Source organism: Castanea sativa, chromosome 8 (genome assembly GCF_040712315.1).
Source record: "Castanea sativa cultivar Marrone di Chiusa Pesio chromosome 8, ASM4071231v1".
Classification (NCBI taxonomy): Eukaryota; Viridiplantae; Streptophyta; class Magnoliopsida; order Fagales; family Fagaceae; genus Castanea; species Castanea sativa.
In genome coordinates this window covers 36,284,283-36,303,004 of record NC_134020.1, presented here as the reverse complement: position 1 = coordinate 36,303,004, position 18,722 = coordinate 36,284,283, and the positions used below count along the sequence as shown (strand labels likewise).

The window sequence follows — 18,722 nt, the reverse complement described above, 5'->3', positions numbered from 1 at the left end:
ACCTGCATCACCGAGTTATGTTATTCAATGAAGATGTTTGTTAATTGAAATCTTTTAAGAAAAAATATTTTCAACAATTAAATTTTAAGTTCGTACTCTCTTTCATTAATGCTAATTAACTTAAATTGGAAGAAAAGGAGTTTTAAAGAATTATAACAAAGGAAATTTGAGACTTTCTTTTATTGTAACTCTTTTTGATTTTTTTTGTAACATCTCTTTTTTTTCCTAGATTTTGAGAAGTTGGTATTTAACAAAAATGTACATAAATTAAGATTTCTTAAAACTTCTGAAGGATCTATAAACAAAAGAGTGTTAAACAATACTCAAATTTAATAATGTTTTACTAAGAAAAAGATAAATATTACATGCAGTTCATTGTTAGTATGCATTTTTTTTTTTTTGAGAAACATTATGTTCAAAAAAGCAATTTTAGTGAATGTTACTCTAACTTGAGTTCAGGAATAGGGAAAAACAAAATGAAAAAGAAGGCAGGTTTTACAATTTTTTTTTTTGAGAAGAAGGCAGATATTTTTTTTTTGTTGAGAAAAGAAGGCAGATTTCTTTTAATTTATTTCTTTATATTTTCTTAATTAATATGTAAATCAAGGAAAGTATTTATGAAGGGCAGACCCAACGTATCCGGTGCAATAAATTGCACGATACAATAGAAAGAAGAAAGTTGAGTACGTAAAACAGTAGAAAAATACAAACAGACCCCACATCTCAATGCAGGAATGGGCTGGGTAGCTTTTGTTTGGCCCCGTCACTTTTTTGCTTTGCGCTTTTAATTTATTTTATTCATGTATAGTATAACTTTTCGAAATCATACTTTTACATTTATAAAAGTACAGACTACAAAGTATATTTAATACACTGTCAATAAAAAAAAACAACAAAATAACAGAGACGATTTGTTAATTATGGTCGTCAACGACAATACCTGTTGCTCTCTAACCAGACTCTATAAACCGTACATTAGTACACTTACCACAAAACTACAAAATCCCACACTACATAGTGGTACTTTTCTGTAATTAACCCATTAATCAAGGGTGTTTCTTATAACTATGTCAGACGCTGCCTTTATATCTTTAGCCAAGAAAAAAAAAAAAAAAAAAAAAGAGTGCAAAGCAAAATTTCGGTTTGGGGGACCCGGAATTCAATTCTTAAAAATTGACACATTGTTGTCGTTAAAAGTAACGGACCTAATATGCACGTTAAAGCTAACGGCGACAATTTGCTAAAAACTTGTTCGCAATTATTGTGTGTGCTTTCAAGGCTCTCTCTCAAAGCTCCATCAAAGTCCCTCGCGTAACACTAACCTCGTCCTCAAGAATCTCGAACAACCAGCTAAAAAAAAAAAAGTGCCTGATTCGAGTTTCAAAAGGGTCTTTCTCAGAATTGAGATCTGAGGTACCATAATTCGGTGGAAGAGGTAAGCATGAATGAACTGCTTTTTTAAGTTTTGTTTTTTTCAATGGAAGTTTAGTTTTTTGTTTAGTTTTTGGGTTTGAGATTGATGAAGATCTACTTAGATGTAACTAGTTTATGTGGAACTGTCCGTATGTTCTTGATTATGGTTTTGCTTTTTGGTGTCATGGGTCTTTGTCGAATTATGACACTTAAGTGAAAATCTCACTTTTATTTATTATTTTATCTTTTTTGAAAAAAAAAAATTGTTGGGTCACTGTTTATGTTTAAATTATATAGCTTCTCGGAGCTTATTCATAGACAGGTTTTAGAGGAGTTGTTGAGCTGAGTCAGCTGGATCTGTAACTCGGATCCTACATTATTTATTGTACTTTTTTTCTTTGATGGTCGGATTAGGGTTTCAGCATGATAGACGTGGACATGCGGTATTGTGATTCTCTAGCTGAAGTGGTGGTGGTGGTGCTTTTACGTTTCGTTTTTTTGATCTAAAAGCTTTACTGTGTTTTGGATTTTTGGGTGTTCATCATGTTGAAGATTACCGACAGCGATAGGAATTGCACTGTTTGTGATAAAGTTTCGGAGCGGTGTGTGTATGAAATTATTGTCGCTTTGGTAGGGAAGTCAGTACAGTGACCTGTTATTTCAAAGTAAAACCTATGACCAAAAAAATACAAACAATAAAACAAAACAAAAAAAGAAACTAGCAGTGCTAATAAATTCGAAACAAGATAGTGGCATCTCTCTCTCTCTCTTTCTCTGTTTGTGTCTTTCTCTCTTTGGGGAAATTTTTACCTTGAATCTTTCTTCGTCTTTTGTTTCGTCCTCCTAGCTTTGTCGCATAATGTGCATTTTATGTGTTATGTTATCAACGCATGCATTCTTTGAATACCACTGAGGTAAGATGTAGAGCAGCATTATTATTCTTTGTTATTTAAATTGATTATATGATTATTATTATTATTTTTTTATGATGTTTGAAGACGATGATATGTTGCAGAAAAGTTCTGCTTAGAGAATGGTACTTTCAACTCTAGCTTAGTGAGTCGATGGAGATGAGTGGCTTTAGGCCTGAACTGCATGTAGCACAGCAAAGCCGGCGTGATAAGTTGAGAGTTCCGCAACAAAGTTCAACCCCATCTCACCATTTAGAAGATTTTCCTGAAAATTTGGAACAAATACCAGTCGTCCACTCGAGGCTAAACCCAGATCTTGTTCAAGTTCGGAATGTTGACAATGCCAATTTGCTTTATGACCCAGCTGTGTACTCCTCAGATATGATCCATTTTTCTTCGAAGTCAAATGTTCGCCAAGAGATAGATGCAGCTGACCCATTTGCTAATTCATCTCACGCTCACCCAATCTCCTCCAATTTCCATTCTTTACCTAAAGCCCCCGGTGAACCACGTAATTGGAAAAGCCATGGTGGTTCACAGCAAGGCTGTGATTGGGCGGTAAATTATGCTAGTGGTTCAGTAGGTAGCGAAAGCAATGTTGTTCCAAGCCCAGTGTTTTTCGGGGAAGTAAATAACATTTCTGGATATCCACACTATTCGAAACCTAGTCATTTCCATGAGTTTCAAGATATCAGGTCGTCTTTCAAAAATCCGTCCAGTACCCAAGATAGACAAAAGCATTTCACATCTTCTTCTCCACTTTACCAAAATAGTCTCCAAGATGTTGTCACTTCAGCTTCTAACAGAACCCAGGGGTTAGAAATGGTTTCACTTGTACAGCACAATTTGAGAGGAACTGGCCGTGCATGGCCAGAGGGTGGGAACGAACTTGCTTTACTTCCAGCCTATGGAAATCAGTCAGATGTGTTATGTTTTGAAAACGCTGGTGCTTGGCCAAATAGACCAGTCGAGAATTGGAATGGTGTTGAATTGGGTTTTGCTGCAAGAAAGAGTAGTGATGAAGAATTGAGAAATGTTGTGAACACCGATTCCAATCCTCAGGGTTTATCACTCTCACTTTCATCAAACCCAACTTCGAAACTGCCTCAGTTTGGAGAGGGATCATGTGGGTCGGTACCAAAGCCATCTATAATTAGTAAAGGTAGTGGGAAATCTCTTCAAGACATAGTGGGGGTTTCTACTGCCAACATTTATAGAAACACTGGTCCTCTTGGCCCTTTCACAGGATATGCAACCATTTTAAAGAGTTCAAAGTTCTTGAGGCCTGCACAGCTGTTATTGGATGAATTTTGTGGCATAAAGAGTGGTTCAAAACTCTTGAAACCGTGTGAGGTTTCTGAGAGGATGTCTGGAGAGGTTAGCACTTCAGGTGATGCTCCTATGAATGCTACTGAAACTGAGGTTGGTGCAATGGGTAATAATTCAGGTGGCTCTTCCTCCACGTTTTATAGTTCAAATGAAATTAGTGGTGATGGTGGAGTTGGGAGTAGCTCTTGTGAATCTTTTCGGCCTGACTACCAACAAAAGAAGGCAAAGCTTCTATATATGCAGGAGGAGGTTGGTTGTTGATTTATCTTTATCTAATTATATATCTTCTTTTTGTTAATATGCTTTTGTGAGATATATAAATAGTGTATGTTTGTGTGATAATGTTAAAATGACAATGGCATGTTAGTTTCTTCTGTTTTGAAAAGATTTAAATTGATTATTGGGTGTAGATAAATATGTTAAAAGGAAAATGCTAAAGCTAGTTTACTAAATAATGTTAGAGATATTACAATTTTTATTACATAAAGCTTACAAGTTAATGTGTCATAAATTACTAAAAAGTAATTCAAATGATAATTGATTAGGTTGTTGATGTCCATTAGTCCCATTCATTGCATGATCACAATGATTAGTTTGTAACATTTTGTAGTAAAATTTGTAGTAGCTTTAGAATTTTTTGGTCAAGAGCCTTTTGCTTAATTGGAACATCTTGGTGTTTTTAACATAGACACCCAATGTTTTAATTCCACTGCTCCCAAGTATCAATGTGTATAGAAAAAACAAATTTCCCACAAATTTTTTTAAAAAATATTTACAAATTGATATGACAAAGAATTTAATTGATAGATTTAACAACATAGTAAATGAATGATTGTCTAATCTTTTTGTGATGGATGTCACATTGGTTTGTAATGCTTATATAGTAAATTTTTTAATTTCCCTAGCATGGACAAGATCCTTTACATTTCAAGGCTCTTCATTTCTTCCGTTTCATCACTGTTTATTAGGATTAATTTCTAGATTTAACAGTTTTTCCACATCATTCAAAATTTTAAATAACATGGTTGTTTGTATACCTTTAAAATAGTAAAATTTAATTTAAACTTTAAAATTCATCTATTTATAATGGAGATGATCCTTTTTCCCCTAGTACCACTCATGTCAAAATTATAGTTGGAATCCTCTTATTTTGTAGCTCAGTCTCGATGACAAACTAACTACATGAATTTTGGTTTCAAAACTTTTTTCGGGCCTGAAATCTCACCTTCCAGATTATAAATTTATGTAGAAAACGAAAAAGAAAATCTGTATTATAGCTATGTTCTCAAAGTTTATCTTTTATCTAATTCAACAAAATAATTTGTTAAAAATCTTAACCATAATTCTCCGCACATAATCCAGGTGAGTTCCAAATTGTTTTGATAAAAGGAAATGCAAGATATAAATCTAGTCATAGAGAAAATTACCTTTTAAATACTGTTCTCATTGAAAAAGAATGCCCTTATGTTTGAAGAACAGTGGTAGAAAAGTTAAGACATTCTTTCTTGGGATTAGTGAAGAAAGGGAAGAAGGGGTATTTATAGAGACAAATAAGGAAGGACTTGTATCTCTCCCCCCCCCCCCCCCCTCTCTCTCTCTCTCTCTCTATATATATATATATATATATACACACACACACACACGCACATGTTATAACTAAGTTATAAAAAGTGTAACCAAGGGGTTCATAGGTGAATATAATTTTGAACTGGAAAACTGTGTGCTACTGCTCCAAATTTAACATATAGTGTCCATATTCATAAGGGTGACTAAAGGTTTTCAATCACTCTCTGCTTGATGCAGCTCTACTATTATAGGCTTTATGTAGCTGGCTCTGGTGAGTCACTCGACAGGACTTGGGGACAGTTTAATCATGACCTTAAGTGATTTATCCAAAAAAAAAAAAATCACTGATTAGGATATTAATCTAATAGGGTTGTGTTTCCGGTGCCTGTTAACAACGCAGTTATTGGCAGTTTTCCAGCTTTTTGGGCAATTTTTGACAATTTTATTTTTAATCTCTTTTGGTAATTTTTTTGACAACTTTTTTACTTTTATTTAAGTGAGACAAAAAAGGAAACGTTAACAAGCACAGCACAGCACGGTGCTTGTTAACATTTTCCAATCTAATCTTGGAATCAGCATGTTACCAATAATTAGAAGGGCAAGGAAACTCTTACACCTGTATTTTTACATCCACTTTCATGTTTAAAATGTGGACATTTTCATATCGATTGTAGATATTGTTGTAAAATAGTGGATGTAAATGAGCGTAGTTATATTTTTCGTAATTAGATCCCCTCTATTCTTAATGTTTGTCCCTTCTCTTTAATATTTTCAAATCAGCTCTCATCTTTGACCTTTCTTTTTTATCCTTATCTAGGCACCCTCCACATATGCATACCAAGAATTAGATCTCCCCTAGTCATATTGAAATGACATTGCTCATCCTTCCCATTGAGTCAATCACTCAATCACACGGAAGTCATTTCACACCAAATTAATTAATCTCGGGAAACTTAATTAACAAAGGGTGGATTTAATGCTTGAGACTAGCCATCGGAACAACTTACATATAGAAAAGCATATACAACACTAAAAAAATTATGACTGGCAATGAGGATGATTTTTATTTTCAAGTGCATCTATTACCTTCTATGGATTCAGGCATGCAGTGGGGTATTGCTGTACATCAAAGTTGGAATACCAGTGCTGTGTGAAATATTGGATATCCAATATCACTTAGCATGGTATCAAATTTGAAATTTTTATGTTCTTTTCAATGCTAGTGTGTATGATTATGATTTTGATGATGTTGTTTGTGTAACTAATGCTAGTCTCTCCTAGACTTCGAAGTTACTTCCTTTCTTCTTTTCCTTTTCGTTATTCACTGGACTATACTGTTGTTTTGCTAGTCAACACGTGTTTGAAATTTGGTTGGATTGTAGCTGAGTACGCATAGGTTAAATATTATTACAAGTTATTTGGTCTCCTTAAAGTAGGTCGTGGCACCTAATATAAAAACCCTTTGCTTTTCAATATCTCAACTCTTACCTTAATTTGCACCAATTCTTATGAGAAAAAAAAAAGGAAGAACGACGGATTGTTATCATAGTAGGAGATAATTTGGTTAATTCTTTGCAAATCACTCACTATCATATTTCTTCCTTGAGTGTGGAGGATTATAGTGTTTGGATGATTCATGGCAATTTTAACTTGCAAATGCTCTAAATTAATTTGTTTGATAGGTTGATGGTGCACTTGTCATTATCCGAGAATTTATGGAGTTCCTCAAAATGACTACTCACATCAGTGGTCCCTATACTTGTTTATATAGTAAATAATGCTCAATGTGGGACTTAGAACACACCCATATGACGCCCTCACATATAGTACTTGACATCCTTTGTGCATCACTATCTCTCCCACTCAAATGCTTGGTATCTTTGTCAAACGAACTCTCGCTCCCTTGCAGTGTCCTCTGGTATTAAGGCATTACCATATTGGTTTTGATATCATTTGACAACATCATCTTGCTCATGTTGCCATGTGAAGGGTGCGGCTTGTGTCCAGTGAAAGTTATCACTAGACACGTTGGATTGCGGACACGTGTCTATTCTTGGACATGTGTCCGAATCTTGATGTGTCCAGTGATAACTTTCACTGGACACAAGCCCTTCCCCCATGTGAAATGTTATTGCACTGCCTTCACAAGTTTCTGGCTGTCATTTGAGTGAAAATGGAATTAAGTTTTTCGATCGATTGATATGTGCTTTGCACAGTTTTTATATGCTCATCTTTGATAGAAAAATCTTCCTAGTCTGAATTTCAATTCAAATTTATTTTTATTTTTATTTCAGTTTACATGTTGATGCTAACTTTTGATGCATTTCATAGGCCCATAGGGCATCCATATGTGTTAAAGTTCCCCGAATTTTAATAAATATATAAGATGATTCTAGATTGATGAAAGGTCTGTTCTAGCTTTCACTCTTAAGAGAGTCCTAATGTCTTTTTAAAAGCATGATGAGGCAGCTGTAACTATTCTTTTTTCCAAATTTGCTATAAAAGGAATATAGCCATTGCCTGTGTTAACTGCAAACAGTTGATTGAAATCAATGAAAAAGATAAATAATCATTGAACAACTTTAAATTTAAAGTGAAACTTTAGGGAACAAAGAACCAGAATTTTTAATGGCCCACATTGTCATGTAGATAGGATATGTAGGACCGTTGAAATTCAAATTTCAATTAACAGTACACACCACTTCTTTTCTAGTCACTTTATTAAAGCCCGAGACTCGATGAGTTGTATCTGTCAATGTCCAAAGACCTCGTTGTAGTGTGAATTTACGGCCTATGTTAATGTTACTATTAATTTTATCTTATTCTAGGATGAATAGACAACACATTTCAAATGTAATTACTCTCTTTCACCCATTCCAATATAAAGGATTAGTCAATCAAATAATAGATAATAATTGGGTCAGTTTGAAAATAATTGAATTGCTGGTTGTAGAATACTATCATTTTCATCATACTTAACTCTAAATAAAATAAAACTTCCGACACTTTTTCCCTCTTTTGCCTAAGCAAAAAGACCGACCAAAGCAAGTGCACTCAAAGAAAATATCGTCTTACTCTGCATAAGTTGTTATCATAACATTATAACTATTGAATTTCTTTCATGATGGCTTTGCTTTTTTTTTTTTTTGGGGGGGGGGGGGGGGGTTGAGAATGTTGCTTGGTTGCACACTTTTAGGGCAAATGTAGTTGTTATTTAGTTATCAATTTTCACCCAAGTCACTTAAAAAAGAAAAGAAAAAGGCACCCTTGAGTTGACTAAATTGCCTAGTGCCATTAAAAATCTCACAATTGTCTAGAAGTCAAGTTGTTAATGGTAAATGGTAAAGTGATACGATTGGATAAATATTGTGAAAATTATTATATTGGTTGCAGTACTCCTAAGTAGTTGCATGTCAGCTGTTCTTGCTTTGTGACTTACTGTGCTGGACTTTTCTCTTCTTTTATCTGAAAGGTATGCAGAAGGTACAAGCAATATCATCAGCAGATGCAGATGGTGGTTTCATCCTTTGAAACTGTAGCAGGTCTAAGTTCTGCCACCCCTTACATATCCTTGGCTCTGAAGTCAGTCTCTAGGCACTTTCGGTCTCTAAAGAATGCTATCTCAGACCAGCTTAAGCTTATAAGAAGAACTTTGGGGGAGGATTTGTCATCACCAACAACTGGTACGAGCAGTAGTAAAGTTGATACGAGTACGTCGAGGCTGAAGTACTTGGACCAGAGCTTGCAAAGGCACAAATATGGTGGGGGCAATGTGGGGTTCCTTGAAACCCAACATGTCTGGAGGCCCCAGAGAGGCCTACCAGAACGTTCGGTCGCTATTCTTAGAGCCTGGCTATTTGAACATTTTCTTCACCCGTAAGCCTCTCTGCGTGATTTGTTTGTTTTACAATTTTAATATCATGTGAATTTGTTGTGTTTATGGATGATGCTATTTAGGTACCCCACGGACACAGACAAGCACATGTTAGCCACTCAAACAGGTCTTTCTCGAAACCAGGTAAGGTTAATTAATTTTTATTACATAATTCAGCATCTTAAATCAATTTGTCTGGTTGTCTAAACTAGTGTGTGGTGGTATTAGAGCCAATCTAGCATAGTAGCATGGAAGAACATTGTCAATTAAAGAAATCAACACCCCCCCACCCTCTACACGTAGCTCAATTGGTATTGCTTGGTATTCAACAAAGACGTCCATGATTCAAATTTTCCCTTAACTATCAAATTATAAAAAAAAAATCCCCACTCCCAAACCTTAGTGTTTTGATCCCATTTAATTGCAATAAGTCTAATAATTTCATTAATTATTAGACAACTACTAATATGATTTTGATTGGTTTATAATAAAAATGATGTCAGTAGTGGTCCCAATAAAAGTGATGTTGTACTAATCATAATCTACTAACTCAAGAAGTTAAGGAAAAAAGTTATGTTTGTAGCATTGTTGATTTAATTATGGTCTAGCCGGAAGTTCCTGTTGGGCTATGTGGAGTGTGGTTTGTGCCTACAAATAGTGGTATCTAGAAATGTATTGTTATACTTTCCTTTCTCTCTCTTGAGTTTGCTTCTTGGATTAAGAATATTGGTCATAACTCATAACCATACTGATCTTTGTATGAAAAAACATGAGTTTTAGCTGTGATGATATTTTGACTGATAAATGCAGGTTTCGAACTGGTTCATAAATGCCCGTGTGCGTGTTTGGAAACCAATGGTTGAAGAAATACACATGCTCGAAACTAAAGGCGTGGCAGAAGCCAATCAAAATTCCAACAAGAATGATGGAAACTCTGCTGCTGAAGGTAGCTGTGACCAACTCCCTAACAATCTAAGCATTAATGCGATGCACAATAAGCAGATGGAATGCTTAGGTATGGAGTCCTCACTGAGCACTGGACATGGACTTAATGCAGAGCAGTGGAATCAAGAGAAGCGTTCGAGAATGGATTGTCAGATTCAAACAAACATGGATGGGTCATCATTGATGGGTTTTGTCCCATACCAGCGAGGTGGCCTTGAGATTGGGGGACTTGGAGTGGGAGCTGTCTCCCTTACATTGGGTCTCAGGCATGGTGCAGAAAATGCACAGCATCAGCATCAGCATCAGCATCAGCATCAGCATCAGCATCAGCACCAGCACCAGCACCAGCCCCAGCACCAGCACCAGCACCAGCAACAGTTGCAGCAACAGGAGGATCAGCTTAGGCAGCAATTTGGAGGGCAGATGATTCATGATTTTGTGGGCTGATTTATATAAAGCTTGTTGCCAGCATTGGAAGGTGAATAAAGGGAGAAGACACGGCTCCTTACTGCCACCACGATTCATTATGCATTGGCCTCTCTGAAGTTGTGTATATTGACAAAAGAGATGATTTCTTAAAGGAGTCATCCATTGTTAGTAGATATTGCATAGGGGATGCGTGATGGTGAGAGACCATTCATCCTTGTAATGTGGCTTGAATCGCCTGATATCATATTTGTAATCTTTTAAGATGATGCTATATATTTTCCACCGTCCACTACTAACTTCTTAGGTGAGGCATCTTCCCTCACCCTAGGTGCAATTATGTAATATCCTTGTATGAAAAAAAAACCTAAATGAGAGAGAGAGAGAGAGGGCCTCCTTGAAAGTCTCTAGTGCGTGCGCTACGACACCCCCCCCCCCCCTCCCAAAAAAAAAAAAACAACTAACAGATGTCTCTTAAGTCACAACCATATATTTTTTCTCTTTTGATAATTGGATAATGGGAAGAAAGGTTTGAATTTTGAATGTTTTTATTGGAAATATGAGAAGGTGATAGTTGAGCTGCAAGGAGGCCATGCTTGTGTTGTTTGTGAGATATTTAGGAATTTGAAATTAAATTAAAACTAGTCTATCTGCACAATGTACATGTATATTATAAAGGGTCATGCTAACAAATGCCCTTAATACATTGGTTAACAATCTATTTTAAGAAAGTTTTAATACCACTTTTATAAAAAATGAGAAAAATTGTCAAAATATTAATTGCTTTATTTTATTTTTTCATAAAACCTTTCTTTATATGGATTATTAACCAATGCTCTTAGGCATTCGTTTGCATTTTCCTATTATAAATTCTTTGTGAACTATTTTGTACAAAATTATTAAGATGACTCATTTATACAAAATGGTCACTTCCAGACCACTGACAAAAGAAAGTCCTTGAACACGTGCACGCGCACACATGAAATCTTTCATGCGGTCCTCATTTACACGAATCAAACAACAAATCATGAATATGGAACGAACTCACTAGCATATATGGCCAGATCCTTAACGAGTCCTAAATGTTTGGCTTGCGCCTTATCTAGACTAGACTCCCAAAATTCCAACAAGTAAAACAAGTTCAAAAGATTTAAAGATTGCATTTAGATTCTTATTTTGGTGTCCAACAAAGATAGCCCCAAAATAATTATCAATCTGCTAACCATTGTGAGGACCAATATTTTTTTGAAATCACCTTAGATAGCAAGTCTTGTAATAGAGACTTAACTAACAATGCCTACGCTTCTAGATTACTAGATTTACAAATGAAGACACCATTTGATTTATTTAAGGGAAAAGATCAGGAAAACAATAAATATGCATTTTCTTGAAGAATAAAATTTATTTCATTCATTCTATTGAACAATGAAAAATAAAAGATTCAAATCAAATTATTTGGGTTTAATCTCCTAGTTATAATGTAAATAACAAAAATTACAATGGAACAATGCTAATATAGATTCTAAAATTAAGTTTAGAGGCTAGGTGATGAGATGAGGAGATGTAGGTGCCCATCCTGACCCGATTTGAAGATCAGTTTATTAGGAATTAACGGTCAATTATAATCTTGTCATTATTAGCAATCAAACAAACACATTTAGAAAGATCATATCATACATTAAAAAAAAAAAATGATAATAAGAAAACAACACATGGGGATAATTAAGCTAAAAAAAAAACATGAGATCCATAAAAATTAAGAGGTTAGTGCACATGGAAAAAGAAGAAGAAATACAACCTTTAACCACTAAGCCTGATGATCATGATTGAGAGGTTAACGCCATTCATCAATCCATCTAACATTTGGTTGGGTTTGAATCATGCATTTTTAACATTCCCTAGAATTTCCTTAAATTAAATCATCAAGTGAAATCCGTAGGGGTATCAAACAATTAGAATGATAATAGGAATTGTGCTAGTGATGCCGTTGTGGCTGCTAACATTTTTTAGATTTAATTAGATAGTCGTTTGCCGGGAAACACCTAGAAAACTAGGGCCATCTTGTTCAAAATTGATCGGGGTTGAAAGGCTTTCATATGGATGGAGTTGGATGATAAAAATAGTGATTGAGGGGAATCGATTTTATGGCTTTGGCTGGGACTTGAGGACTAATTCATACTTGAATGGGAAAAGTCAAGTAGTTGAAGTATTTTTGTGCTGGTTAAAATGGTGAGGATAAGCCTTCAATTTAGTGGTTTTTGGAGTAGGTTTTCCAAAGGTGAAGGTATTTTTGCCACTTTCCAAACCTTTACATAGGAAATTCCAAAACTGGCCAAACTTGAGTCCTCGTTGATGTTGATTCTTTTCCTTTTTATAAAAGAGGTTCGATTCTTGTGGCCCGTGGGATTTTTAAATATTTTTTTTTTCTGATAAATGAGATGTATTTATCCAAAAAATGTTGAAAAAAAAGAAGACTATCAGAAAATAAAAGCAAAATATCAAATTGCTCTGCCTTAGCATCAAAGTAGGGGTGACAATTTGTGTTCGCGTGTCGGATTCGTGTTGTGTCAACTCTTAAGTATCCGATTATATAGGTTAACACTAACCCGACATGTTTATTAAACGGGTCAAGATTCCTCAACTCTAACACAACTCATTTATTAAACGGGTTAGTTGTGTCGACTTGTTTATCAGATTTTATCAAAATGAAAAAAAATATTTATGAAAAAACAAACAAATAAATTTTTTAAATATAAAATTCAGAATTAACAAGTAATCGCATCACAAATAATCACTCAAAACTAAAGCATATCTAAATATCACGAATAATCAATTACAATATGTTAAAGAAAATAAACTACAACGACTAAAAAGTTTATGGACCTAGAGTTTGATGGGTATATTAGTAAAATGTCATTTAATTAAACGGGCCAAACAGGTCAAACGGGTTTCATATGTTGAACACTAACCCAACCCATTTAATAAATGGGTTAGTCGTGTCAACCCAAATATGACATGAAACTATTAAGCCTCAACTCATAACCTGCTAACTTTGTGTCGTGTCGTGTCAAGTTCGCGGGTCGTGTCCAATTTTGCCACCCCTACATCAAAGTGCTAAAAGTGTTGATCATCACTTTTGATGCCCAATTTCATCGCTGTCCATATTTGCTTTGATTTTTTGGCATTTCAAGGAATGTATAAGTAATTTTTATCATGATTAACCCCTCTTCTAATTAGGTTGACCCTAAAAGAGATTAGGGTTTTTAGTTATGAATTAATTATTCACTTATGAAAATAGATAATTCATGTAACAATTTAAAATGCCCAGTAATTCTGTAGGTTTCATTCCATGCATGTGTGTTCATCCTTTGTTTTGAGTTAAGCCAATGAGAATTTTATGTCTAATTAATTCTAAGCGTGCCTATATAAGGACCAATTAAAACCAATGATCCTTTAAAATGTGAATTCAATTCCATTTTAAAGATTGTTATTCCACTAATGAATCTTGATCAGTCATTAGTTTCAAATTAAACATAGCTCTACTTTTGTGTGGGAAATGACCATTTTACCCCCTAGGAATTTTAACCGCATGAAATGAACCTTTTATCCTCGAATTTATGAAAAAACATTTTAATCCCTAGACATAGCGTTTCCTTGGAAAATTTGATTTTTCTCTAGTTACAAAATAGGGTGTTTACATATAGCCCTAAATGCGGAGCTTACATAATTGAGTGTACACCAATGTTTAGAAAGGAATCAAGGATGCCAATTTAGCAACCGAAGAAAAATCCATGTTCGAGCTCGAGGCAAGTAATGACAATCAACTTCTTTGAACTGTATGGACAATTCTTCAAGGTACTCAGGGTGAGGTTAATTGTAGCTTTTTATCTTAGATTTCCATTTCACTTGGACGTTTGGATTATCAAAGCAAAGTCTTCACAAACTTCTCTCTCTAAGTATTCTATCTCAAATTTTGTTGTCGATGAAACTGTTGCCCGCATCCTGAAAATCCCAATTGAACAAATAACTATATAATCAAATAGAATTGGTGGCTATCGGAACAATTAGTTTCTGTCCAAAGAGCCGAAAAGATTAAATAAAATAGTCCCAAAATCCAAATAAAGAACCCACAAATCTAATACTACTTTGTTGAGATAACAGATTCTTTGAAACCAGTTTATAGTGAGTATAGTTAATTATATTGGATTTATACGAAATAAAAATAGAAAAATATAATGCACAATCACATAGGGAACAAATTTTTTCTATGTCAGGCCTCTATTCATTGGCAATGTCAAGAAGAAAGTTAATTTTGCAAAATAAAGAGATCACTTGAGTGACACATTTCTTTCACAAAATCTAGATTCCAAATACATAGAAAGAGTTGTCTCTCTCAGTTTACAAAAGCTAAGACTAAATAATAATAAAAAATGAACTAGTCATGTGCAATTGTGCATATATAACTCCAAACTCTGGAAATGTGTCAGCCTTGCAGCTTAACTGGTTAACAACTTTTGATATTTCTAACAGAGACATTCAAGTTCAAATCTCCCACAACCCTAACTATCAATGTATAGAAAAAAGGAATTAGTTGCTTATAGAGGAATAAAATTCCCATTCTGAGTCAACTAATGATTTAATTAGGAGTTAGTTGCTTATGTATTGTTGTCCCACACGGTAAGGAGTCCAAGCTAAGGTCAAAATATAGAGACTCCAAATATATTCAAATTTGAACATCAGGCACAAAAACAGTGTTGTAGTCATCAAGATCCAGTGCAATACCGGTATTGCACCATGTGCATTTACTCTTATTATTCTCACTCTTTTATTTATTATTTTTTTATTTTTACTTCTTTCACTTTTTAACTTTCACATTTTTTTTTTATTGAATGGTTGAGCTAGAAGATTACTTTTCTTAATTCTCAATCTCAGGCATTGAGAGCAATTACACATGGTAGGTAACCACGGTCTGTGTTATGCATACCAAATGGTTGTATTGGCAGGACCGGCTTTATGTTTTAGGTGAATGAGACACTCGCCTAAGGCCCTTAAGTAGAAAAAAAGGCTTCCAAATTTTAATCAATAGGACTATTTCTTTCATTGTAATGATACTAATTAAATCCAAATATTAGTCAATAAATAAAATAATTTCGTTTTTCAAATAAAAAACATGAGAGAGAGAGAGAGAGAGAGAGAGAGAGTGAGAGAGAGAGAATGTTATGTTTGCAATATTTTTCAAAACAAATTCAAAGTGTCAGGTTGTTATTGATTGTTATTAGTGTGCAAAAAAAGTAATTTCAGTAGTGGACTCAAGTTAGAACTAGTAACAACTTAATACCTAAAATTTGTTGTAAAAATATTGTGAATGTAATACTTCTAAAAAAAAAACAAAAAAGCGCAGTACATAAAAAATTTCACAATAGTTGAGTTGACAAACTTTTCCTAGTTCTTATTTAGGTATACCACTAATATCACATTTTTACTTATCACTATTAACTGCCACATTAACAGGTGAGAAAAGTTTTGTCAAAATTTTTCATCTAAAACAAGAGAATAGAGTTTAACCAATATTTAATTTTTATGAAAATTATATTTAAATATATAAAATACCTCAATTCAGTTTTCGCCTAGAGTAGAATTCTATTTTGTATAAAAAAAAAAAAAACATATAGAATGACGCAACGACTTTTTTTTTTATGCTCACACCAAGTGCAAGGTAGGATCGTGTGCTACATATAATTGATAAACGACAATTGAATCTCCAAGTGATGAGAGACAGGTGATAGTTCATGTGTTGCATACTTGCATGTGTATTATATATATTAAAGCTTCTACGCCATGAAGTACATAAAAACTTACATTTGTAACAAATAATTCCCTATTTGAACTGAAATTAATAAACACGTGAATTGAGACTATGCTTTTCTTGCGGTATGATTCCCGTACTTGATTGTTAAAATTATATCAAATAAAAGCTTAGATTGCATTCGGCTCATGCAGCCATGCATGCATGAATTATAGTTTATTATGGAAAAATTCGAAGCATCTCGCTTACGTTAAAAAAAAAAAAAGTTACAAAACTGAGTACTTTCCATTAATTATACACGAGTACAACCAAGCAATAACTAATTAAAAATTAATAGTCCAAACATAGTTTATAATTATTTATACCACAGAACGTACTTGCTGTACATGGCAATAGGTCACAAAATACAATATGCATAGATAATTTAAACTTATGCCAATTTATACTATTACAGATTTGACTTACCTCCTGTGCTTAGACACAAGCGTTATGCGTGTCTATGATGGCTAGTCCAAATTCTTGAGTATTAGACAGAAGTTTTTATTTTTCACTTGGTCTAGTCTATATATTATTAAGCCTTACATAACAAGCATCACTTGGCTAATTACCCGTAGACTATGGTTTAGCTCCACCCCCATTTCCATTGTCATGAGGAGCGAACTTTTCTCTAGGAATGTAGTGGTGATCATTTGAATCGTCAGGATTGCTCATCGTGTCCTGATCAATTAGCTGCCGCTGCTCTTGCTCGTGCATTTCAACCATCAAAGTTTTCCGATTTGTGGCCAAACAAGAGCTCACCACCATCATCATCAAGACTAAAGCAAGTGCTAGAAACCTCATTCTTCAACTTTTACTGTCGCTGTCATTCAAAACCCAAATCATTTAATTAAAAAGACTGAAAAAGAAAAGACAAAGGAAGAAACATTATTATTATTCTTAAGCAAGGGAACTAGAATTATCAACTAGAGAAAGAAAAAGAAAAGAACGTTGTTTTGATATTTTAAATATCTATTTTTTTTTGGAAGCAGTGCAAAATATTTACTTACCCAACTAGGGGGTAAAATGCTTTGGGACCTTATTACGGTGGAGGAAGAAGTTTAAGCAATTTATAGAGGAGTGCTAGGGTTTCTACATAGACATGTTGTCAATATAAATTTATTAATGGAGTCTCCACCAAAAGAGGCAAAATTAAGTGGGATGCCCATATAATTGAATTAAAATTGTTTTTAAAAGAATTAGAATGATGACTTTGGTTCCCATTGGCACTAATAATAGGAAGATTCCACCTTAGCGGTGGAATTAGCTCTAGGTAAAAACAAAACTGTCCATCAAGCACACGGAGAATTATCTGTTGTATTGCCTTCATGATGTAAAAGCACAAGGATATTACAGTTTCTTCCCAAGACTTATCCGGAACTCAAGATCATGTATTTGCATAATCAACTTAGATGTAGTTTTTCACTAAAAGATTTGTGATTTCTCTTCATTACCGAGATTCTCATCATATACTGAAGCAGATGGACAAATTCCTAACCTTATAAATTCTAGGTTTACCAACCTGTTGCAACTCCAGGACATTTCAAGAATCCTTTTTTTCCTTGTTTACCAAAGCTAAAATCATACAAAATAGTTGACGATTTAGCAAATTCAGCAGCATTTAATTGACCATGGGCTTGCCAATTAGTTTCCATTCTTTAGGTTTCAAGTAAGCCTATTTTTCTATTCCAATTTTGACTTGGATTCTCATTAGCAGCTCTTATATAAATGAACATTATCCATGCCATTAAGAGATGTATGAGTGCACTAGCTCTTGCAGATCAAAACCCTAATTATAATACATGAGTCCACATTTTCTATACTTATTCATAGGGAAATATTAGATATTCTGTTTAAACAAGAATGTCAATTGCTATTCTCTCTCCCGCTCTCTTGATTGATCAATTCCGGCATTCACTTTCTTTCTTATATATTTTTTTCTTTTGGATAGTTAATGGCAATTCACTACAATAGAATGTATTTTTGGTGATGAAATTTAATGAGGAAACCAAAAGATAACATATATTACATTGCCAATTATAAAAAATAAAGAACTTTTAGCGACGAAAATACAATTTCATCACTAAAAAGTAAGGCGCTAAATAAAAAGTTTGGGCTCGAAAATCTTTGAAAGTGCAAGGTTTAATTTGTTTGAACAACATTACAATAATTTGACTTTAGAGTTTAATTTGTTACAATTTGAAAGTGTAAGGTTTAATTTGTTTCATGAAAATCTTTGAAAGACACCTGATGTCTAACTATGCTACGAGTCTTTTTGACGAAGTTTTTGTAGTATTTAATTTAATTGAATACTATGCTACAACCTCCTTCCCTCCAAAAAAAGAAAGCAGAAAAAAAAAAAACATTTATGTTTCAAATCCTTTCTCAACAATGGAGGCTAATTTAACCCATTCTA

General features: G+C 34.1%; 1 protein-coding gene across 4 annotated transcripts; it reads left to right on the top strand.

The window, feature by feature from the left end:
- The first annotated feature begins 1,201 nt into the window (after nt 1-1,201).
- On the top strand, nt 1,202-10,763 carry LOC142608102 (uncharacterized). 4 transcript variants are annotated; one of them, XM_075779805.1, is made up of 5 exons: nt 1,202-1,435; nt 2,412-3,902; nt 8,692-9,095; nt 9,177-9,237; nt 9,904-10,763. In XM_075779805.1, the coding sequence occupies exons 2-5, from the start codon at nt 2,478-2,480 to the stop codon at nt 10,483-10,485; spliced, it is 2,472 nt and encodes an 823-aa protein (XP_075635920.1). In that variant the 5' UTR covers nt 1,202-1,435; nt 2,412-2,477; the 3' UTR covers nt 10,486-10,763. The 4 variants fall into 4 exon arrangements, with proteins under 4 accessions (XP_075635920.1, XP_075635919.1, XP_075635921.1 ...); XM_075779804.1 differs by having other exon boundaries at nt 1,203-1,435; nt 2,429-3,902; XM_075779806.1 differs by lacking the exon at nt 1,202-1,435 and adding an exon at nt 1,469-2,327 and having other exon boundaries at nt 2,429-3,902.
- The last annotated feature ends 7,959 nt before the right edge of the window (nt 10,764-18,722 follow it).

Bases quoted from the DNA above. Each gene is read 5' to 3' on its own strand.
- LOC142608102 (XM_075779805.1), top strand. From the start codon at position 2,478: ATGGAGATGAGTGGCTTTAGGCCTGAACTGCATGTAGCACAGCAAAGC. The intron at 9,096-9,176 runs GTAAGCCTCTCT...GATGCTATTTAG, and splicing joins TTTGAACATTTTCTTCACCC to GTACCCCACGGACACAGACA. The intron at 9,238-9,903 runs GTAAGGTTAATT...TGATAAATGCAG, and splicing joins CAGGTCTTTCTCGAAACCAG to GTTTCGAACTGGTTCATAAA.